This window comes from Trypanosoma theileri (assembly GCF_002087225.1).
Source record: "Trypanosoma theileri isolate Edinburgh chromosome Unknown TM35_Tth_7_V1, whole genome shotgun sequence".
NCBI lineage: Eukaryota > Euglenozoa > Kinetoplastea > Trypanosomatida > Trypanosomatidae > Trypanosoma > Trypanosoma theileri.
The window spans coordinates 310,394-333,678 of record NW_021639849.1 but is presented as its reverse complement, the minus strand read 5'-3'; the positions used below and the strand labels follow the sequence as shown (position 1 = coordinate 333,678).

The 23,285-nt window shown below is 36.5% G+C and overlaps 8 protein-coding genes across 8 annotated transcripts; all 8 read right to left on the bottom strand.

Moving 5' to 3' along the window:
- Window positions 1-204: 204 nt before the first annotated feature.
- Window positions 205-1,179, bottom strand: TM35_000072660 (uncharacterized protein; the record flags this gene model as incomplete). Its single annotated transcript, XM_029023712.1, has 1 exon — window positions 205-1,179. One exon carries the CDS (start codon window positions 1,177-1,179, stop codon window positions 205-207), a length of 975 nt encoding a protein of 324 aa, XP_028884908.1.
- An 804-nt stretch (window positions 1,180-1,983) lies between these two features.
- Window positions 1,984-4,062, bottom strand: TM35_000072650 (zinc finger protein; the record flags this gene model as incomplete). The annotated part of the gene is made up of 1 exon (XM_029023711.1): window positions 1,984-4,062. The coding sequence occupies one exon, from the start codon at window positions 4,060-4,062 to the stop codon at window positions 1,984-1,986; it is 2,079 nt and encodes a 692-aa protein (XP_028884907.1).
- Window positions 4,063-4,678: 616 nt separating this feature from the next.
- On the bottom strand, window positions 4,679-6,298 carry TM35_000072640 (sphingosine phosphate lyase-like protein; the record flags this gene model as incomplete). The annotated part of the gene is made up of 1 exon (XM_029023710.1): window positions 4,679-6,298. The coding sequence occupies one exon, from the start codon at window positions 6,296-6,298 to the stop codon at window positions 4,679-4,681; it is 1,620 nt and encodes a 539-aa protein (XP_028884906.1).
- Window positions 6,299-7,140: 842 nt separating this feature from the next.
- On the bottom strand, window positions 7,141-8,865 carry TM35_000072630 (zinc finger protein; the record flags this gene model as incomplete). Its single annotated transcript, XM_029023709.1, has 1 exon — window positions 7,141-8,865. The coding sequence occupies one exon, from the start codon at window positions 8,863-8,865 to the stop codon at window positions 7,141-7,143; it is 1,725 nt and encodes a 574-aa protein (XP_028884905.1).
- Window positions 8,866-9,821: 956 nt separating this feature from the next.
- On the bottom strand, window positions 9,822-10,373 carry TM35_000072620 (putative ADP-ribosylation factor-like protein; the record flags this gene model as incomplete). The annotated part of the gene is made up of 1 exon (XM_029023708.1): window positions 9,822-10,373. One exon carries the CDS (start codon window positions 10,371-10,373, stop codon window positions 9,822-9,824), a length of 552 nt encoding a protein of 183 aa, XP_028884904.1.
- Window positions 10,374-10,982: 609 nt separating this feature from the next.
- TM35_000072610 (uncharacterized protein) lies at window positions 10,983-11,777 on the bottom strand (the record flags this gene model as incomplete). Its single annotated transcript, XM_029023707.1, has 1 exon — window positions 10,983-11,777. The coding sequence occupies one exon, from the start codon at window positions 11,775-11,777 to the stop codon at window positions 10,983-10,985; it is 795 nt and encodes a 264-aa protein (XP_028884903.1).
- A 379-nt stretch (window positions 11,778-12,156) lies between these two features.
- On the bottom strand, window positions 12,157-21,951 carry TM35_000072600 (uncharacterized protein; the record flags this gene model as incomplete). Its single annotated transcript, XM_029023706.1, has 1 exon — window positions 12,157-21,951. The coding sequence occupies one exon, from the start codon at window positions 21,949-21,951 to the stop codon at window positions 12,157-12,159; it is 9,795 nt and encodes a 3,264-aa protein (XP_028884902.1).
- A 341-nt stretch (window positions 21,952-22,292) lies between these two features.
- Window positions 22,293-23,246, bottom strand: TM35_000072590 (uncharacterized protein; the record flags this gene model as incomplete). The annotated part of the gene is made up of 1 exon (XM_029023705.1): window positions 22,293-23,246. The coding sequence occupies one exon, from the start codon at window positions 23,244-23,246 to the stop codon at window positions 22,293-22,295; it is 954 nt and encodes a 317-aa protein (XP_028884901.1).
- Between the last annotated feature and the right edge of the window lie 39 nt (window positions 23,247-23,285).

Genomic DNA, 23,285 nt, shown 5'->3' with positions numbered 1-23,285 from the left:
AAGAGTTACAGTTTCTTAATTTATTTGAGTAACAAACAAGTACAAACAAAAACATCATTAACTCCAAGGAATATGTATGTTTTTTCGTTTTTTTTTTTTTTTACTTTCAATCATCCTCTCCTTCACTTGATCCTTTTTATGTGAAAGTATGAGATGAAAAAGTAAAAAAAAAAAAAAAAAAATGGAACAGAAGAAAAACAATTATCATGCCTCCTCTGTAGAGATAAGATAACGGGACTCCCACCAATCCCCATCGCCTACCAAATCAGAATTCCCCAACTGTTTCAGAGTACCACGATAATTAAGTGTGAGTTCCTCTCCCACATTAATATCTCTCGCCGCACGAACAACAACCGCACGTTTTCGCATCGACACACATGCAGCACAGGAGTAATTAAAAGCGCTATGATTTAAAAAATCAACAACAGGTGCAATGACACCAGTAGAACGGTCAGGCACAGTACAATCATTATGAAGTACACTCATACGTAATAAACGTGTTCGTACAACGTATACTGCGGCAAGAAGAACCGCATCTAACTCTGAAGGATGAGAGTCATATAAACGGTATTCTTCTTGCGAGGCATATGAGAGTAAACAATCTCGCAAATTCCAAGCTATTTGTTCAATACAAGAGTGAAGATTTGCTTCATCTTCCATTGTAGATAAATATGGTCCTTCTAATCCATAAGAAAGATGTTCTTTCATTGGAAGTGACTGAACATATAAATCTGCAGAACGAAATTTTAAAGGTCCCATCATGGAAGAACTTTTACTTTTTTCTTCTTTTGAATTCAACTTAATAATTTCCCACCAAAAATAACGTACAGCTACTGAAATAGCTAATGCGGCTTCCACAGGTGAGAGAACAAGATTCAATACATTATTATCTTCTGTAGAAACGGATGCTGTGAGTGAGACCCGCTCCTCTTGTGCATCTGGTGAAAGGCGCAGAAGCCACAAGGGCATCTCTGGAAAAAGTGTGGATCTATTCCAGCGACGCAGTCGACGTGCCTCACGCGAGGCGAATGGGAAATAACAACAATCCAGCGGTACAGACATGAGAAGATCACCGCGATGAAAGCGCCGCTTTGCCATTAAACCACGAATCCCATCATGTGGACGCCGCAGCTGCACAATAGGGGCCGTCCACACCCGCAGGGCACGTGCCAGCGTCATGATGAAATTGTGGATTTGGACGCTTCTCTACAAGTGTGTAGTTGTATCCTTCCCACAAGGAAACGTGGTCCTTGTATGAATAGGCAAGCAGGAAATAATAATAATAATAATATTAATAATAAAAGAAATATGGAATAAGAAAAAGGAGATTAGATTGGTCTTTAGAAACACACATATATATGATAAACAAAATAATAATAATAATAATGATAATAAATATACATATATTCACTTCTTATTTATTCTTGCGGAAACGGGTAACAGAACGCAGTTGATGATAATAAAACAACAGAACTGTAATTGCAAGCTTCCGCTGAAGAATATTTAAACGAGAAGGAGAAAAAGAAAGAGAGATAAATGTGGAGGTGGAGGTGGATGGGTAAATAATAATTGAAAATGGTTTTCTTTCTTCAACCCAAAAATCCAAGCGGCTCTATTAACTCTAACATATATACAACTACTAAGTATTGAGTGTGGTATCACTAATAGAGAAAATGAGAGAAACAAGAAAGGAAACGAACAAATAAAAAAAAAAAGTTGATACAAAATCAATATGAAACACACACACACACACACAGAAAGAAATAGAGAGAAAAATAAAGAAGCAATAAAAAGATATCCTTCGGCTCATCTCACAACGTTTTTTTTTTTGTCGAAAATCAAATAGCACAGACTCACCATTTTAATACAACTACTCGTATATATATATATATATATGTGTATTTTTTTTTTTTTTTTTCAATGGTGGTAGAAAAAAAAACAAAAATGAAAACCAATCTATGGGAGTTTGTTTGATAACAAATATCATTTTTTGTGCTTCCCAAATAGTTTTGAAATAAATGATACTTTTTTCTTCTTTGCCTTTCCAGTTGGACCCTTCTCCATTTTGTTAGATTGAGTACTTTCAGCATGTGAGACTTGTGATGTATTTTGCTGTTTTTTCACCTTGACAGAAGGTTGCGATGAACTGCTTTCATCAGTAGATGTATAAGTAGAGCTAGTAGTACTACTCCTGGAATCTGAATCTCGCTTAGTATCAGAGTAATCTTTTACAGAAGACTGAATAAGACTACCAAGGGAATAACGTACTTCCCCTTCAGACGATACAAAAGAATTTATGCCATTTGGTGCAGGTGATGGATTAACTACAGATTTATTTTCAGAAAAAAATGAGGAAGACGGTAGTTTACCTGGAGGAGAGTTATTATTATTACTATTAATACCATCCCTATGTGATGGTTTCTCCTCTAACCCAGAAATGCTTTGAGGTTTTACATTCCTTTGTGTTCGAACCAACGCATCACCAATAAGTGAAAAAGTCCCAGGGCTCAAATGAGAAGTACCTTCAGTGAGAAAACTACCCAATCCTGCATAGGAAGAATTCTCTCGAGGAGTTGCATATGTATATTGTACAATTGAAGCTTCTTTATTATTTTGAATAGGATCTGTTATGGATTCATCAGCAGCAAAAGCACGAATTTTCCTTAATAACGGTGTTGCATGCTTACTACAAGTTATTGGAGAATTAGAGCGAGGTGGATCAGGTTCATCAGATGATGGAGATTGTGTTTTTTCTAATCGTAGAGGGGGATGAGAAGAGGATTGTGGCGAATGTAAAGAAGCGACACCATAGTAGGGTAAACGTACATCTTGTTTAGGAGAGAAAACATTTAATTCGTTTTCATTTAATAGTTTTAAATTGTTCTTTGGATTTTCCTGTTCCACTTTATTTGATATAGGAGTACGATTAGAATAGAATACAATAGATTTATCGTACCCCCCATCAGGATTATCGACAGAATTAGAAGTACTTACTTTTTCTGTCACCAATGAAGAATCTTTTGTCTCTAATATCTTCAATTGGTCTTTACTTGAAGTTGATATAGTTGTTTGTTTCTCTTCTTTCTTACCTTTTGATTTTTCATGACGAACTAATGCCTCTTCCATATGTGCCAGACGAGATTTAGTTGTTTGTAACTCTTCTTGTAGTGCAAGAATGGATTTATTCTGCTGCTCTTGCTGTGCTGAGGATGATCGTACGGTATCTGGAATAGAAGTAATACTAGGAACCTGAGTCATTGGTAATGCTACTACATTAATGGGAGAAAGAAGAGATGATCGTGCCTCTGAACGTCTGTCCTCACGCTCTGTGTGAAGAGTTGAACGGAGAGCCACTAACTCGGCCCGTAGTGTGGCGAGTTCCTCAGCAACCGTATTATTATCCCAACCCACCGCCTTATGATGATGATTATTACTCATTCTATTATTATTATTATTATTATTATTATTATTATTATTATTATTATTATTGTCATTACTGTTCTTCTGCAGTCTTGCAGAGGCGGCGGTGATGGCGGCGTATTGTTGACCGCGGCGGTGTCGCTTCACCACGTGCGACTCCAGCGACGAGGATGAGGGATACGCATTACCGCAGAGCGAACACGTAAAGGACATCCCTGATTTCTCCATAAAGGAATGTGGAAGAGATTTTCCTTTACGGTCTAATCCATATCGTTGTTTAATGAGAGCCACCACCTCTCGTAATTCCACAAGTTCCTCAAACGCCTCATCTCGTTCCCCTCGCATTTCATCTAATTGTTGTTGCATCTTCACCATATCGGCATGTAATTTTTGCTGACGATAGGAGAGATATTGGATGGTACACTGCATTGTTGTACACACTCGCTCGGTTAACTCATGTGATTGTGTGGATAAGAACCATTCCTCTGGAAGATGTAAGTGATGCCATCCAATCTGTTTAATTGTCGCCTCCTTCACAGCTTTACTTTTACTGTCATCTGCATTGTAAAGTACAGGACCATTCACAACAGCTAAAAATGAGACATCGCATGGTGGTTGATGCAACTCAAATTCAAAAGCCATTCCCCCGCCCCCAATAAAGGCGTTAGATACGAGATTCCTTCCTTCTTTTTATTTTTAAAGGGAATGAAAAGAGGAAAAAAAAAAATAATAATAAAAAGAAAGTCATTTAAATAAAATAAATCAAACAAAGAATGATTAAACAAGTCACACACACAAAAAAAAATATGATTATATTGCAGCTAATTCTATCGAATAGCCTCAAATAATATGCAGACAAAAAGAAAGGGAAAAACAAAAATTAAAATAAAGGAAGGAAACTGAGACGAATAGCATTCTACGCCAGAATTCTCATTCCAAAAAGCAAAAAAAAAATAAAAGGAAAAAAAATATATAACTATATAAAAATACATATACACAGAAAAAAATATATGCATATATGTATATTTTTTTCTACCAAACCCCGATCAGTTTTTCACTCAATCTGCTCTGTAAGTAGGTAGCTTTTTTTTTTTTCGCTATTATTAACATTCAAGAGAAAAATATATATTGCTTTTCACAAGTGGTACTGATAATTACAGTTTATCACCTTATAAATAAATAAATAAATAAATATAAATACATAAATATATAAATACATATATATATATATATATATATATATATATATATATATTCGTTAATGGTCAGTGCTGTAATATTGATTAAGGAACTCTCGTAGCACATCTTTAACAATGGTTCGGTCACTTATTCGTTGTTGAGATGCGTACACAGTTCCTCCCGTATCATTCTTTTTAATTTTTATCCCTTCTTTTTCTTCTTGTTGCTGAAGTTCTGCATACATTTCACTAGCAATAACAGTTACATCATGAATAAACTGCTGTGCCACTCCATCCCGAGTTTGCAGAAGTGTTAAAGAAAACTGAAGACCAGATGGAAATTGAAGACGGTTAAGTGCCCAACCAAGTTTACCCAATCGATCTCCAAGAGTAAATATATCAATCTTATCACTGTTAAAGGCAAATACAGAAACTGTTGGATCCCCAATAATCTGAATACATGGTAATTTGGAAAGTGCATCTGTAATTTTGATTCGTGTTTCTATTATTTTTTTACAGCTCTTCACATATCCTTCTTCACCCATACGGATCATTGCTGCCCAGGCACCGGCGATTACATTTCCAGGTTTAGAACCACTTACAGCAGGTGAACAATAAATACCACCTGGCCAGTCAGCCACACAACAAAATTGAAAAGATCGTAATTCCATTGTTCGGTATAAAATAGTTGAAGTTCCTTTAGGGGCATATCCATATTTATGTGTATCACAACTAATACTTGTAACTCCTGGAAGACGAAAATCTACTACAGGAACAGGGAATCCAGCTTTTTCCATAAAAGGAACAATAAAACCACCAAGACAACAATCCACATGAAGACCAATATCATGTCGATAGGCTATTTCTGCCAATTCAGGAATAGGATCAATAACACCATGAGGAAATGTAGGAGCTGAACCAACAAGAGCAACAGTATCATATGTGATATATTTTTCCATTTCCTTCGCATCCACCCGTTTTGTTACTGGATCTACTGGTACTTTTATTAATTTAATACCAAAATATTCTGCAGCTTTATCAAATCCAGGATGAGCAGTAATAGGAACAATGACAGAAGGATGTTTAATATCTCGTGTTTTACGTCCCCAATCTCTGTACGATTTGAGTGACATTAATATACTCTCTGTACCTCCAGAAGTCACAGCTCCACAAGCATCCGGGAGAAGATGACCGTTAAACATATGAACTACCATAGATACAACTTCCGCCTCCATTTTACGAGTAGCTCCAAATACGTCTGAATGAAGAGGATTACTCCATTGAAAGATTTCCATAACTCGATTAATCAGTCGTGTGTGCGATGCCCCTCCATGATATACAGTCCCACTAAGACCTCCTCTTTCATAAGGTTGATCCAAATCCTGATGAAACTCTTTTACTAATTGAAGAATTTCATCATCTGTTGATTCCTTTTCTGGTAGTTTTGTAGCTTTAAATTCACCTTTCTTCGATGGCATTTTAAAACTTTTTGATGTTTTCTTCACTTCTCGGTTAATAATTGGTGACGCTATTGCACGTACAACTCGCCATTTTGCCAAATTAAGCCGATTAATGATATTACCATCCTTGAGAATATTAACCAAAACCTTGACAGCCACAAATGCCCCAAGTGAGACGTATACAATCTCAGATGGTCGCTTTTCCTTTAGGGATTGATCAAGGAACTGTGAGAGTGTCATCACAAATTATCTTGAAAGTTAAAATAAATGGAAATAATAGAATTAAAGAAAAGCAAAAGAAAAAAAAAAAGAAACAGAGAATACATAGAGATATACATAGGTAAAGAAAAAAGGTATAAAAGAATGAAACACATGAAAAAAATAATAAAATAAATGCATTTATACTCAATAAGGAAAGAAATCAAAAAAAAAAAAAAAAGATAGAATACAGTTCAAGCTCATCAATTCTTCTGGTCGTTACTCTCGCTGCTGCTGAGTGAGTTTTTTTTTCTTTTTTTCTGCCACTCTTCACGCCCTCTTTCTCTCTCTTGTCATTTCGTTCTTCCTCTTCTGCCCAAATATGACCCTAAAATCAAGCACACACACACATATATATATACAAACGCATACTTACATGGATACACACCAATATATTAAAAGAAAGATACAAAATAGATGAAGCATCACTTCTTCGGTAACCCTAAACGATACCTTAAAGAAAAAAAAAAAGGGTTAGTACAACAAGAGGAAGACTAGTGTGTATGTGTGTGTGTATTTGTTTGTTTGTAATGGACAAAGGACTCTTCAGGGATACGATGGAGAAAACATCATTACCAATGAAGAACACCTGAAAGAAGTATTTAAATCACAGAAAGAAAAAAAAAAATTATATAACGACAAGATTCAAAATCACCAAAAATAACATACAATATATATATATATATATATATATATATATCGAACAATAAGACCACAAATAATTCTTCCTCTATAATCTACAGTCATACAAGGTCCATTTTTTTCCTGGATAAACAGAGAAATACATACTGAGATGAAAATACACACACGTACAGTCAACCATATTAGAAAAGAACTGTTAAGGCTTCACCAGGATAAAATATAAAGCATGCGGCAATACGTGGATGAACGTCACTGAGGACTACACTATGATCATTTCCATTTACAGAAACACGTAATGTTCCCTTCTGTATATCATACGTGAAACATATCACATCACCATTGCGACATACAGGAAGTTGATTAATAAGTGGACTGAGTCGTCCAATACGTCCATCAAACACACCACTTCTTGTTGGCCTCCAGTAAAATCCATCTGGAACACTTCCAGCGTCAGTTTTCTCTACAACTCCCAAAAAAGATTCGGAAATAGATTCCAGACGAACTCTCCAAGTAACAAATCCACCATCCTCAGGGAATAAACAGGCGACATTTTCCATTGTTTCTTTACTTCGTACACCAATTTGAGTCTGTCCACCTCTAGCCACACATCGCAGTAAGACACCATCACTTTTAACTGTAGCTTCCACATCATCATCTACCGGAAATGAAAGTCGAAGAGGTGTATCTGGATGTAATGGATGTTGTGGGATTTGTTGGGGTACACCATTACCACCAACACTGGGACGTCTTCCTTCATTCATGGCTTCACTCGGATGTCGTGTGGATAATCCACCAGAAGGTGGACCGTTAAGTGTTAACGCATATGGAGCATCACTACTTTGACTACCTGAAGGATGTACAGCTTGTAAATCTAACATAATATCAAGACCACTGATGGTTATATCACCAAGGTCAGATATTTTAAATCCACTTCCTACAATAGAAGGAATTTCATTCTTGAGATAATTATACACAAGAGATCGACTTTCAAGTACTTCATGATCTGATCCTCCATGTTGCATGTGTTGAAAACGAAGCATAGCTTCATTTAAGGCATTAAGTTTCATTAAAAATAATTTTCTAGACGATGTAAGAGAAGCATCTCCAGAATCCCGTAAAGTTGCAAGTGTTTTACGTAATTCTACTTCACGTTGCATAAGTTGTTGTCTAAAGTGATTAAATCGTTCGGTAATGATATTTTCAACACTATCATAAGAGTTAAAATATTGTGCCGTTACACGATTAAGTTCACTAGCCTGAGTCTCCATTCGAGCTTTCGTTTGTGTAAATACAACCATATCTCTTGACATTTTTTGTCTAATTTCTGAGGCGGCACGGGCTATACCTATATTTTCATGATTTTTATGTGGTCCAACCTGTAAACAATAGGCACAACATATTTCTTCACACACTGTACAGTAAAATTCTGCTCGGTACTCCTCATGACCACGGACACTACACTTCTTTTGTATTCCTTTCAGCGCATGAGGATCAGCAATTTTACCGGTCATATGTCCACGCTTGGCAGCACTCTTATGAACAGCCGTATTACATTCCACACAATAAACATACATACATTCATTACATTGTATTACCGCAGGAGCTTCTTCACACCATTGACAAATAAGTTTAGCATCTGCTCCTCCTGCCATTAATTCCACTTGACTAGATAATTCTCCATCTGCAAATTTATCCAGATTACGTAGAGTGACGTTTGCATATACCACATTACAAAGAGGACATGCAAAACCTTCACAGTGTTGGGACTCTATTTTGGAACGCACACACGCTGCACAGTAACTGTGTTGACAATCAAACGTTAATGGGTCTTTAAGAACGTTAAAACATAACCCACATGTAATGATGTGTGACTGCTCCTTATTATTCAACCCAAGAGCAGCCGTCATGACTAAAAGACGGGGAGGGTAAAAATAATAATAATAAAAACAAAAAAAATAATAATAAATAAAATATCCACCAACTACTGTAGAGATTAGAGACTAAGAAGAGTAAAGTCAAAAAGAAAAAAAAAAAGAAAAGAGGAAGAAAAAAATTTATCATCCAAAAGTGTTTTTATTTATTTATTTATTTATTTATTTTTTATTTTTATTTTTCCTATGGAGCATTACTGATGTTGAGCGGGGTTTAAGTAAATAACACAGCTATAGAGGCGACACATAGAAAAGAAAGCCACCAAGGTGACAAGAGAAATAATAATAACAATAATAGTAACAATAGTGATAATAATAATAATCATAATAATAAAAATAAAAAACAAAACAGTAAAACGTCGCGCTACATTACTGAGTGCATGATAAAACGTCTATTAAAGAAAAAGTAAAAATGAAAAATACTGCGGGGGATTTTCATCACCTCATCTCAGTTTGTTCCATTTTACTTTGGTTAACTCCTTTTCTTCTCTCACGTCACCACTCTTCTCATAGGCTCATCTTGCAGCTACACTCCACCGCAGTCGCTTGCCTAGCTACAGTATATTCTCTCTCTCTGTCTCTCTCTTATTTTTTTTTTTTTATTCTTTCTCAGAATATCTTGTTATTTTTTTTTTTATTTTTATTTTTTTTTTAATAGCATGCCTCTACAATCTTTTGGGAGAAGTCCTGTTCCCCATCCCCAAGGGTAACACATAAGAAAGAAAACGTCAACTGCCACTCACTGCATCTCCCACACTCCAGTTTTCTGTTATTTTTTTTATTTTTTTTATTTCTCTTGTTTTGTTTTCGTTTCCATTCTCGCTTCTTTCTTTTTTTTTTTTTTCTTTTCTTTTCTCTTGTTTTATTTTTCATTCTCTTTCTTCCTTTCCTCGTTTGTGCACCTGTTTACATTGTCATTCGCTGCAACGACTTCACACGGTGCACGTGTTAAATATCCACGCGACACCGTCCTCAAGACCAGCACCCGATTTGGCGCTGCATCCCTGAATGTGCCACTTGCGATCGCGGAACTCCTGCAGATGGAGTGCCTCCGCTACTGTCTGGGCATCGCGGGCCGTGGCGAGATCTTGTTTGTTCGCAAACACCAACACCGGCACGGCGGGAATGCCGTTGAGGACATCCACAAAGGCCGCATGCGATTCCTCTAATCGGCGGTGGTCGGAGGAGTCCACAACGTACATAATGCAGTCGGTGTTGTTGTAGTAGTCCTGCCAGTACTCCCGCAGTGCCCGCTGGCCGCCGAGATCACACAACTTCGCACGTTTACCGCCACGCACAAGTGTCTTGATGTTAAATCCCTGCGTTGGTCCCTCCGGTGCCGCCGGCGCGGTCTTTCCCTCCACCGGCTCGTCATTCTCACCCAGTGTGTTCAGCAGTGTTGTCTTGCCCGCATTGTCAAGGCCTACTATCAACACACGTGGCTCATTCTCACGCTTCACACGGTTACGCAGACTCTTCAACATTACTTCTCTCGGAGAACAACGTGTACGTGTCTAGTGTGCGAATTCCCTTCTTGTTTTCTGTTTTTCCCTTTTCTCAAAAACGATCAAGTCATGATGACACGTTTACAAAAAACACATCATCAGAGGAATGATTATGAAGGAAAAGAAGAAAAAAAGAAAAAAGAAAAATAAGACAGATAGAAAAAAAAGAAGGAAAACAAAACAAGAAAATAAATGATCTTTCTTTCTCTTTCTCTTTCTCTACACACACACACACACATCACATTCATTAACAAAAGGAAGGAACGTGCACATCAAGAAAAAAAATATTTTCTTCTCCAGTTCTCTGTATTTGCATTATTTCTGTCAGAAAAAAAAGGTTCAAAAGGAGAAACAATACCCTTTCCCACTCAAAAAAAAAAAAAAAAAAAACCAATAAGATAAGAATAAAAGCAAATAATAAAGAAAAAAAAAAGAGTCACAGAAAAAGAATAATGATAACCCAATAAAAAAAAAAAAAAACAATAGACTATACAAGCCTATACACGTGAAAAAAAGTGAGGAAAACAATACATATATACAATATATATATTTCTCACTCGTGTGATGAAATCTTTAAACCATCACTACTTAAGAGGATGGACGACAGGATGCACACACCCCACTACTTAGACAGGATTGCAGCATTTGAATGCTCATCAGGACTTGATCACGTGAACCCACAGTGTCTGCAAGCCACTGAGCGAGTTCCATAGATCGACTGTTCAAATCCGCCACCTCTCGATCAAGTGCTGCCATCTGTCGTGCGTGTTGTGCCTGCAATTCGGTCAGTTCACATTTACTGAGCCCAATCTGCGCTGTGAGTTGTATTACCGTAACGTCACCTCCTTCCGTAGTGGTGGGTGGAGGCTGCGGAATGACTGTTTCTGTGCGCCGCTGCGTCGCCTCCCGCACTTCCCGCTCGAGTTGTTCTCGTTTTGAAAGAAGAGCGGCCGCCTCCTCCGCGAGTTGCCGTGATCGGCGGTGGAGTGGGAGGGCGGCCTCGTCGTCTTCCCACGATCGCTGCAGTTCGTCGAGTTCGCGTGTGTTTGTTTCCCACGCGGCGACGAGTGCCGCCCCCCGCGCTGCGGCCGCGCGTGCCCGCTCGAGCAGCAACACTTCCGTCGCCTCGCCGTGCCGGAGGGCGTCTGCGCCGGTGGTGCGCCGCAGTTGTGCGCTGCGCTGCTGCTCGAGATGATGTTCGAGTGCCCGCTTGAGTTCCGCGACGGCGGCGGTGTTTAATTGCTGCTGCTGCTCGAGCCGCACGCCCTCTTCTGTGGCGAAGGCGAGTCGTGTTTCCGCCTCTTTACGGCGCATCATCGTCACCCGCCGCCGCGTCTCCACACCGCCGAGATGTTCCATCAGAGACGCCACGGAGGACTCCATTGTTAAAGGAATGGGGTTTATGTGTCTGTGTGTTCTTCTATGGTCATCAAATAAAGAAGAGAAAGAAAGAAAGAGAAAAAGAAGGAGGAATAGTGATTCAGAGTCTAAGAGTAATTTTTTTTTTTATCTATCTATATAGAGAGAGATATTATTCAATAACGCCACAATTACATCACAAGATGATCCCTTTCCATGCAATTCTTATCGTTGGTTTTTTTTTTTTCAATTTTCAAAGTTGTTTCCATTTTTTTTTCTTCTTTACATGAAAAGAAAAAAGAGAAAAAAACAGTATTTACATAGCGAATTCCCTTTCATCAATAGAACAGAATATATATATATATATATATTTGCGCCGCAGCAATATACAGCAATGCATCTCTCATTCATTTGTATTTTCCAAACCATCAAATATTTCACCAAATTCATCATCTACAGGCGGATCAAAATCTTCCTGTATTTCTGAATCCAGTGTCTCACACTCGCGATCCATCCAATGAATAAGAAACTTTCCGTGTGTCGCCCTCACAAGGTGTCGTGTCAGAGTAGAAAGTGACTCATCTCCTCCTGTCATCTGAGATTTCCCATGATCATAATAACCATTAGCATTATTATTATTATTATTATTATTATTATTATTATTATTATTATTATTATTATTATTAGTAGTAGTAGTAGTAGTAGTAGTAGTAGTAGTATTACTATTATCTCTCTCATCATCACCCTTTTGGTGATATGACATATCTAATGCCCTACCGCGTGTAGTATTACCAACGAACAAATCAAATGATGCCCATAAGGGTTCATCACATTGTTCGACAATGGCAGCGACGAGATTCTGACAGACACGTCGAACCTCTTGCATATTATTTTCAGGAAATACCAAAGAAGTCATGACATCAAAACAACAACCAAATAAAACACCTCGTACGGTAAGAAACATTAATTGTTGACCCAACATACATTCTTCAACAAATACCTCTTTTAATTGAAATGAAAAAGGAATTTCCTTTGAAAGTAAAACAGATATTATTGGAGTTTCTTGTAATATTTCAGAGAGACATTCTGTTAAAACCTTTTCCGATACTGTTACCTGTGCATACATTTTGGAAGGAAAAAGTGCATCCTCTTCTATATATATATCATAAAATACACCTGTAGAAACACATAAAACTCCACTAGGAGAAATTTCAATTTTTATTGGAGAAGGTTTTAATCCAAGTAAAGAACTATATCCATAAATTCGAATAAGAGGAGCTTCATTCATAGGAGCAGTAATATTCACTACCACAGATCCTTCATCAGATTTCCCACATAATAACATAGTTCCAAGACGAAGATCTGTAAGTGTTGTAATAATTCCAATACCTTTATCAGAAAGAGTAACATTAACATCTCCATAAGTACCTGCGAAATCAATAGTACCACGTCCATAAAAATTAACATCCATTAAATTTAACTGAAGATCTGTTGTAATATAGATAGGAATAGTTTTGGTCCATTCTGAATGTTCTCGTTGTGGTGAAATACCTACAAGATAATCTGTAAGTTTAATAAAATTATCCAGTTGTAGTTCAACTACTTGTAAAGATATGGATTCCCAACTACAATTCAAATTACCTTGTTTAAAACGGCATAAATAACTTCCCGTTGAAGGTGTAGTTAAAATTCCTTCTACTTCAAAAGAAGGTTCAAGAAAAGTTTGTGGAGTTTCTCCAGCTACAAGTTCAAAGGAAGTTTTAATGTTTGTAATAAAAGAACTAGATAGAGTATGTGGTATAGGAATATGCGCACTGGATGAAATTCCTTGTATTGTAATTTTATCCTCCGTACTACTAATGAATCCTGAAAGGCTTAATTGTAGCGAATAATTTCCATTGGGATGTACAAAGGTGGTGTTGTGAGTAACAAAGCTTATTACATGTGATTGTCCCAAAGCCTTCTCTGTTGTATTAGAAGGAGTAATAATAGAATTATTATTATTATTATTATTATTAGTATTATTATTATTATTATCAAATTCATTAAATAATTGAACCTCAAATTCAATACTTCCTATACTTAAACCAGGTATAGGAAACTTTACATTATCTCCTGGTAAGGTAAAACGAACAACAGCAGTAGTACTTTGAATTCTAGGAGCTGTAAAAATAACTTCAGTTTCATATTTTGCAATGAATTCTTTTGAATATAAAAGTTGAAGTCGATCAAAAATAGGACATGGACAATTTGAAAGAGACATATGTTGAATAAAATTTACTCCAGGAAGTAAATTAAATGGATATACAGCAGGAAACGGATCTTTTCCAGGAATACTTAAATTGTATTTAGAGGTAAATGTTATTTGATTCAGTGTAAATGCAAGGACGACTGGTCTTTCCGTAAATCCAGCATGATATAAAAGTGGAAGATCAGGAAAATGTTCAGCTGCTAACCAATTATTTTGACCAATATTCACTACAATAATAACAGAAGCAATATGTGGATCAAGAGGAGTCATACAAGTAGTTCCCAAGAGATCTGTATTCCACTGAAGTTGTAAAGATAAACTCCATAAAACGATTAAAGAAGCTCGAACATTATGAAATCCATAAAAACTTTCTACCAACATTCCACTTTCTTCATATCTAGGATAAAACCATGGAATTGTATCTTTTGATTTGGAATGATCAGGAGCAAAAACCATTGGATGAGATACTAACTCATTAAGATCATCTACATCAGATCCATACCGTTTTGCAGCTCTATAGAGTTTATACATCACATCATGACTAAGATGTCTACCAAGAGATAAATATTTATCAAGTGGTAATTCTTTTTCTTTTATAGCTTCTTTAGCAATTTTAGTAATAAAATTACTAAATTCACCTTTTAAACGAATAATTTGTTGAGCTATAATACCATGTCGTTCAATATCATCTGGTTCACGAAGTCCACTCGCAACACTTTTCGCCTGATCATATCCTTCTTGACACATTCGAACAAATTCATCTTCATGATTAAATGCAGCACTTTGCCAAGTACTATACATGGGATTACTTAACATACATGGTGAGTGAGGCACTAATACAGAAGTTAAACCTTTTTCTATAAACCATGTAACTTGACGTATCTCTATAAATTCTGTTTTTGGAATTCCTTTAAATGTAACTCTCCAATAAGGAGAAGCTACACCCGTTTGCCATGAAAGGGCATTACCATCTTGAGAGAAAAGACATTCTGCAAGAGCTAAATAATCCGTACCATTTCCACTTGTTTCTACTACAATAGTTAAAGGTACAGGTTCACTTTCTTCAATTTTAGTTTCTATCACATTTACTGCAGCACGATTCCCTGCTCCTTTACGTGATGATGTTTTCTTTGGTTGTGTATTACCAGTTGAAGAAATATCTATTGATGGAATGGACGGAGAAGCAGATGTGGTCATCACATTAGGATTAAAAACACTTCGTCCCTTTAAATAGACCTGATGAAAAAGAGGACTTGTACTTCCATCAAAAAACCAAACCACACTGGCTTCTTTTACTTCATCAACAGAACGAAGTACTACTGTTTCTGTTATATTCTCTGTGAGACGTTTAGCAGCTTGTACTTCTACAAAATTATTTACACTAATCTCTATATTGGAATAATTCATACAATCAGATGAAATTAGTGTTTTACCTGTAAAGGCTAACCATTTAACTTGAGCATTATTATCAAGAGGAGGTGAAAGTACTACTGCATATTCTTCTCCATCATCTTCATTTCTATTCTCATTATAAACTCCATCAATAGGGGCAGGAGAGAGACGCCATCTAGAGGAGCCTCCTCGCGGTATCCAACCTTTACGTACACTTCTACTTTGCATAGTGTTAGTGTTCTGCACGGTTGTAATTTCCTCCCAAGTATGACCATCAAGTGAAAGTTTCTCTACTGTATAAACAGAATTAGGAGGAAGAACCGCATGTACGGCGACTATTTCCTTTAATTCACCTGAAATACATAATTCAGCAGAAGAATTAGATATCGAAGGTGATGATGACTCTACTGCATAATATAGAGTTGGTTTTAAAGTATTAAAAGAAATACTTCTAATAATAAGAGTAGATGGTCCAGTATGATTTAAAACACGAAGACGCCAATAACGGAAAGAATTGGTTCCATCCCATTCAGTTTGAGTTGAACCTCCACGTAAAAGTAAAGTAGCATCAAGTGTTCGCCATTCTATAGCATTAGAACTACATTCAACAGCAAATTTAGTAGATGTACTTTGCTTACCATGTCCAACCATACGTACACCAACAATTTGAGCAGCATTAGATTTTGTATCTAATGCAATGGAAGTTCCAACTTGAACTGAAAATACCAAAGGTGTTACTTTACAATTTTCTGAGGTTTTTTCCCATAATACCGAAGGGTCCCATCCTTCACCCAATGGGGTAGTATTTTCAAGAAGAATAGAAGGACCAATGTATCTAAAAAGAGAAAGATTTTCATACAATACATTCGCTTCCCATGTTTGTAATTCTATACGCCAATACTGACGAGGACCACTTGGTTTCCATGAAACTTTAAAATATCGAAAAGAACTACGCCATAAACCACAATTTTCCCATTGTTCTCCATCATCACTACACCAAACACTCCATATAGTATTTACTTGATCTGTTTTACATCGACAAGAAAATCCCATGATTTCTGGAGGATTATTATCACCATAATCTAATGTAATATGTTGAATAGGTGGTTCTGTCATTTTTGTAGAATCCATTAAATTCTCAAATGCCACTGTTGCCTTTTCATCTGTGAAAAGAGTAGAAATAGGTCTATTTAAGGTTCCAGAAAGTGCAACTTTTTGTGGACTCAAACGGCATGAAACTGAAGAAAGTGTAAGAAAAGATATATTCGCATAAAATACAGAATCTTTATATTCCTTATCTTGTTTTTGAGAAGCATCTAATGTAAGTCGCCAAAGTCGATGAGAAACATTATCTACACTTGAAAGTCCCCACATTGTTCGACTACGAGATAAAGATTGTCGATGACGACCAACCGTATACCACTCTGAACCATCATCACTATATTGTATAATCCAATCCTCATCACATGGTTCAGAACTCTGTACAATTAAACCTACTAAAAGGGGTTCTTCTTCTCTAAAATCAATTTGAATAGTGGAATCATATAATCGTTTTCCCCAATTTAAATACCACAAAACAGGACTAAATAAATCAAAATGACGTACCTTTTTTGGTTTCATTATATCAGATATAACACCTGCTTTTACAGTCTGAGCAGCTACACGATCTTCACAAAAAACGTAAAAACGTTTAGGATCATCAGGAAAAGAAGTGACACAAAGAATTGGTTTTCCATCAAATTCAGCATGATAGAGTTGAGGACATTCATTTAAAAACATTGGACCTTCTACAATTTCACCTTTTGTAATACTCCAACGAATAACTTGTGGACTTCGTATTATAAAAACTTCACTTGGATTATCCCATATTTGAACCACATCTTCTACTTCATCTAAATTCCATGGCATTCCTTTAAAAAGAGGAACAGAATTTTCATTCGTTACAGTCTCCTTTACACCAAGTTGAAGATTCCATAATAAGATTTCTTTCCCATGAATAAGAGCCACCGTTTGTGAGTTTTCAAAATTAGGATAAAATACTGCATTAAATCCTTCTGTAAAAGGGTATGGTAAACCTACAAAAGCAGGATGATCTGAAAATGAAACTGCACGCTGAAGTACAACTATACCTTCTTTACAATCCAATTCTACAAAACTATCTCCAGAGAAAAGTAAACACATGGCTCCATCTGGAAGTAAAGGTAAAATACAATGTTTTTTAAACCATCCAGCAGATGATGGAGTTGCAAAAACAGAACCTGGTGAAACACTATTTAATATAGCTTTAGGTTCACATAATATCTGAGGGGCTATTATTTTCACCTTTGAAAAGACATGAGAGGTGAGTGGAATCGTAGGTTCTAAGGAATCACTACCAATAACATGTATAGACTCATACCATAAAAGACGTGCAATACCAGTTCCAATGGGAAGTCGAGTTAAAAAACGTATTCGCCAAAAACGAGTTACATGAGCTTCACCCCAACAAATAGCAGTAACATATGGTGTTGCCGTAAATTGTCGATGTAAAATATATGTAATTCCATCATCACTACTTTCCACTACCGCTTCAATTGGAGCAAGACGAAGTATTCTAGGATCAATAGAAGATGTTTCTAATACAAGAACAAGTACACTAAAAGCAACTGGATGTTTAGATCCATAATCCACTTCTACTACTTGTGGAACATCACTAAGAATACTTTCTTCTGTTTGAATAAAGATAACTTCATCTCGTAAAAGTGGCATAACTCCACTTGCAACTCCACGACGTGTAAGAGATAAGAGAGCATTTAAATCTTCACCTTGTCTAGTAAATGTACCAGTTATAGCATTAACATAACGTTCACTCTGTTCTGTACCATCTACTACGACACAACATCTACTACATTCAGCATTCAAGGCATTCTCACAAACACTATGTAAAGCTGCAGTAGTCATCTGTCGTAATGCTAGTGGAAGTCGGGCAATAGAAGATACAGGAAGTGTATAAAATACATCTGTATCAGTTTTACTATTAGATTTTGCAAAACTGTGTACGATAGCTACATGTCCATCACGACCAATTAACATGATTGTTTTTTTATTACTATCATATGTTACATTTTCCTCATTCGGTTCATCTTCACTTGCATTTTTAAGTAGAGTTGCCATTGGACCATAAGGAAAAAACCTTGATAAGGCAATACTAAAAGATGGAATATCTTCTTCACCAGTTTCTGTTGTATCTCCAATACGTCTTACTTTACCAATAGGTTTTTGTTGAGCATAATCAAAACAAATATATTTGAGTTGTGAAAAGAAAAATGCGCATGATGAATTCGGTATGGCTACTGCCGCATCAATACCTCTAAGAAATTCTTCTGGTAATGATTCAAAAAGTTTATGAAGTCGTAATTTATATGGACCACCTACACAAATTTGACGATAGGTATCCCACTCTATCCATTGTTCTCCACAAAAGAAATGTGCAATTCGAGGATTTACTGGACAATTTAATACACAATTAAAACCTGTTGGAAATGGAAAATTTGATATTACAGAACTTTCCATTATAGGTTGTAAAGGTAATGTAATAGTTTGATTTATCATATTAAAACAACATACATAACTTTTTATAAAGAACATAGCATATTCTGTAATTTCACCTTCCGCATCACATAATCGAATAGAATGCCATGGCTCACCAACAAGTATAGGAGGAATCATATCTCTTCCAAGTGCCATTGAACGTACAGAGAATGATCTTGGCGATCCCATTCTAGGAGTAAGACGAGAAAATGTTCCACTGCTACCAAGACTAATACTAGCACTATTAGTATTACTTGATCCTACTCCTTTAAGTGATTGTTCTCGCATAGATGACCAACGAGATTCTAATCTTGATCGAAATATATCTCTTGTTTCCTTGTTTGCACGTTTTTCTGTCAGTCGTCTGGTTGCTCTTCGTACCAAAGATTTCTTTGCTTGTGTTGGTTGTGGTAACTGTGGAGTTGTCACGACGGTTCTCTTCACGGTGGTTAGTGATATCCACTGCAGTCGTGCGAGACTCCGTTCTTGTTGCGTGTCTGCTGGGGACTCTGCGGCTCTCTGCAGTTGCAGGCAGTGCGGTGGGAGTTGGGCGAGTCTGCTGAGAACCCCACGGATCCACAGAACGGCACGTGGTCCCAACACTTCATTCATGTAAAAGAGAAGAAGTGAACGGGTGGTGGCGGAGCGGCAGAGAAGTTCAATTGTGCGAAGAAGTTCATGCTGCGCGGGAGATAAGGAACGTGTGCAATTGCGGTATGTGAAGAAGAGAGAAGGTGGAAGGTGACGAAGAGCATCACAGATCAATCGTGTGGTTTTTAGTTGATAACGCCTTTTCCACACAAGAGCATCACTGCAGTGATAATGTAATTCCCGTAGTAAAGGAACACGATTCACTAAATCTAATGATGTCTCTGGTAATACCTTTTCAGCGTAAAGTTTTACCTTTTCTCCTTTACTTACTCGATATGCTTCAGCATCAATAAATATATATGCACTTCCAGTAACATATAAGTTAAAAATACCACGAGGTATGTAAAAGAAACCACGATTTCCTACACGTAAACCAAAATTACTCTGACAAATAAGGTAAAATGTATTATCTATATTTGCTTGACCAACAACTTTAAGTGTTGTGGTAAAACCTCGTCTCATAGATGATTCATTTAACACCACTCCTCCTGGAAGTAAAAGCCAATCTAAACAAAATTTCATCACAACTAATACAGAACGTCTTTGCTTTCTAAAAGCCCATAAAACTGCTCGAGTATTATCAAAAAGATTTGAATGAGGTCCATCAATAACATATACACCATGTCTTCGTCTAGAAAAGGCAGCACGTACAATAGAATCCATATTAACATATTCTTTCCATTTTCCCCACATTACATAAGAACTTCGTGGAGGTTTTTCTTTACGTCTATCAAAAGGAGCCATATTTGAAGGAAGACAACCAACAACTTGTGCCGCCTCACAGGCATAATAAAGTTCCATTCCAAGAGCTTCAGAAGAAAGTGAGGCGAGATGACGACCAATAGCAAATATCATATATGGATCAATAGTAACACCATCAATATCAGACATAACACTTGCAACCGTAAGAGCACAACAGGTATCTTCTTCATCTAATTCATCAACATGAGCCACTGAAAAGTTAATAATGGCAAAATCTTCAAGAGGTAATTGTAAAAGTGAAATATCCAAAGAAGAAACAAGTACATCACCTGTAGTAGTTCGAGGTAAAAGGACTCCACCATAACCGTAAATACCAAACCTTACAAGATGTACTACACAATCTACAGAACAGGGATGAACATCTGCATATGAAATCATTAATTTGGTCAATCGGAGAAACGCAGATGGATGTATTAAAGCATCATTTTCAATATCTTTGCATATTTGTTCCATTACCAAAAAAGATCCATTTGAAATACAAACGGCATGAATTCCACATATAGTACATACCTCTAATTCCACATCACGTTCACTTTCTTCATATGTTTCTTCATCATTTTCAATATGGTTAATAACATCACCATCACTATTATTATTATTATTATTATTATTATTATTATTATTATTATTTGTACCATTTGTTATATCTTGCTCTTTAATTTTTTTGTCTTCTTCATGTTGTTGTAGTGGTTGTTTTTGTGCTAAACTTTTTAAGATATCAACTACACATCGTCGTAGGATTGGATTTCTTGGATACGTACTTTTAACACCAGAAAACCATTCAGAAATTACTGCTCTTGCAGAAATAAGAATTTCATCTATAAGGTGTACTCGACACTCAGTAGAACATAAATAAAGAACCCCATCATTAGCTTCACAACATGCTAAAATACAACGAAATAATACTTGAAGTGCAATTTCTCCCGTAGAAGGTTCAAAGTTTTTAAATTCATCTCCTAATGCCAACAATAAACGAAGTTCTACCTTCTGATCCGGTGAATGAATAACCGTATTACTACATACCAAACATTTTGAAGCTAATATTGTTATATTAGCATTAGCAAAACATTGTTTTTGAATGTAGACATATTTCGGTGTATTTTCATCTAATAATATTTGTGTAATTCTTGAATTTTGTACGGCTAGAGTGAGTAGCTTACGTGCACTAGCTACACTTAACGTAATACCACGTAGGTCTAGTTTACAAAGTGCCTCATGTGATGCGAACGTTTTTTGAATTAAAGCTACATCATCTGCTGTTAACTCACAGCTGCGCATAGAAAGCTCCACCACTGGAACTTTTTGAAGCGTAGAAAGAATAGGGATAATTCCCTTTTCACCCAAATAACCATTATCAAAATTAAACACAGTAGCTCCTGCGAGTAACTGTTTTGAAAAGGTATTATTGGGATTCACATTGAGAGCACGACATTCTTCCCGGTAAAACTCCTCAGCTGCAGCGCCCTTTACATATTTATCTTTCGTGGTGTAAAAATCTACATAAGATGTAGTTTTACTAGTCCCTGATGATGTTTCTACGGCGTCAGCGGAATGAGTCACTACAGAGGCCATTAATAGAGAATGGCCTCTTTCCTTTTCTTTTTTTCTTTTCCTTGTTTATTTTCTTTTTCCTTTTATTTATATGTGAGAGAGTATGAAGTACTTTGCAGATGTGCCGCTCGTCCTTGAAGGGGTAGAAAAGAGAATTGGTTTCCAAAATAATAAAGTGAGAAATAGATATTTAGAAATTTTACATTAAAGACATGTGTACACAAAATTCAAAAGGAAACAAACAAACAAACATCTACATAATGTCAAAAAAAAAAGTAATGAAACAATACTGAAAAATCGAAAAGAAAAAATAAGCAACGACAACAGAGAAAAAAAAAAAAAAAACGAGTTTTGATTTATTGTTAATTGCAGGCACGATACAAATGTATCGGAATAACTTTACTAACTACCTGACGACCCTCCAGGAAAACTTTAATGTTCACATCAAATACAACTCGTACGTTAGATGTTTTTATAGAAGGACATGTATACCATCGTGGAAAGAACATATAAATAGGAATATCAAGATTACGTGATACATCTCCATCTGCTACTTGAATACTTTGAACTTCTGTAGCTTTATGTGCAATCTTCTCTGATGTAGCCGCATGTTCTACCCGCAGTAACTGTAGTTCAATAGAAAGAATTCTAACATTACATCGTCGCACTACAATCCATCCAGAAAGTGGAATGTCAATATCGTTGTAATATCGTTCAAAAAATCCCTCAAGAAGGAAATTTAGATGACACTTTTGACTAATAAGATGATGATGTTTTTTCTCTATTGATTCTTCATTTAACTCAAAATATGTACCTTTATCTTCTTTCAGTAGGTCAGGAGAAGGAATACCTTGACCTGGAACAATAACTAATAATTGAAGTGGATCACTTGTTGATTTTCCTATAATACCACGAGCCGTAGCTATGAGAGTGTAGGAACACGAGATACAAACACCATTATACGTCTCAATAAGAGGAATATTAGGATTGGATGCTTTAATCTCAAATAAAAAAGGTAATTCTGTTTTCCCAGCAGGTAAAATATGTCCTTTAGAATGAAGTGAAATACGTAGATTCATTAAAACCATGGGTTTTAGATTCAACGTTTCACTAAATCCTACCATGTCACTACAACCATCTATAGTAGACGCAATCGTTAATGTACCCAACACAGTCAAGTCAATACTGAGAAAGGTAGAAGCCATCGCATAGTTTACAACAACACATCCGGTGACTTTCTCACCTGCAGTGTACGTAGCCCCAACGCGGTCCAATTGAACACTAAGAGGCGCCTCTCGCCGAAGTTCTGCTGTCATGATGTTACGCTCTCTTTACCCTTGGCCCCACCCAAGAAA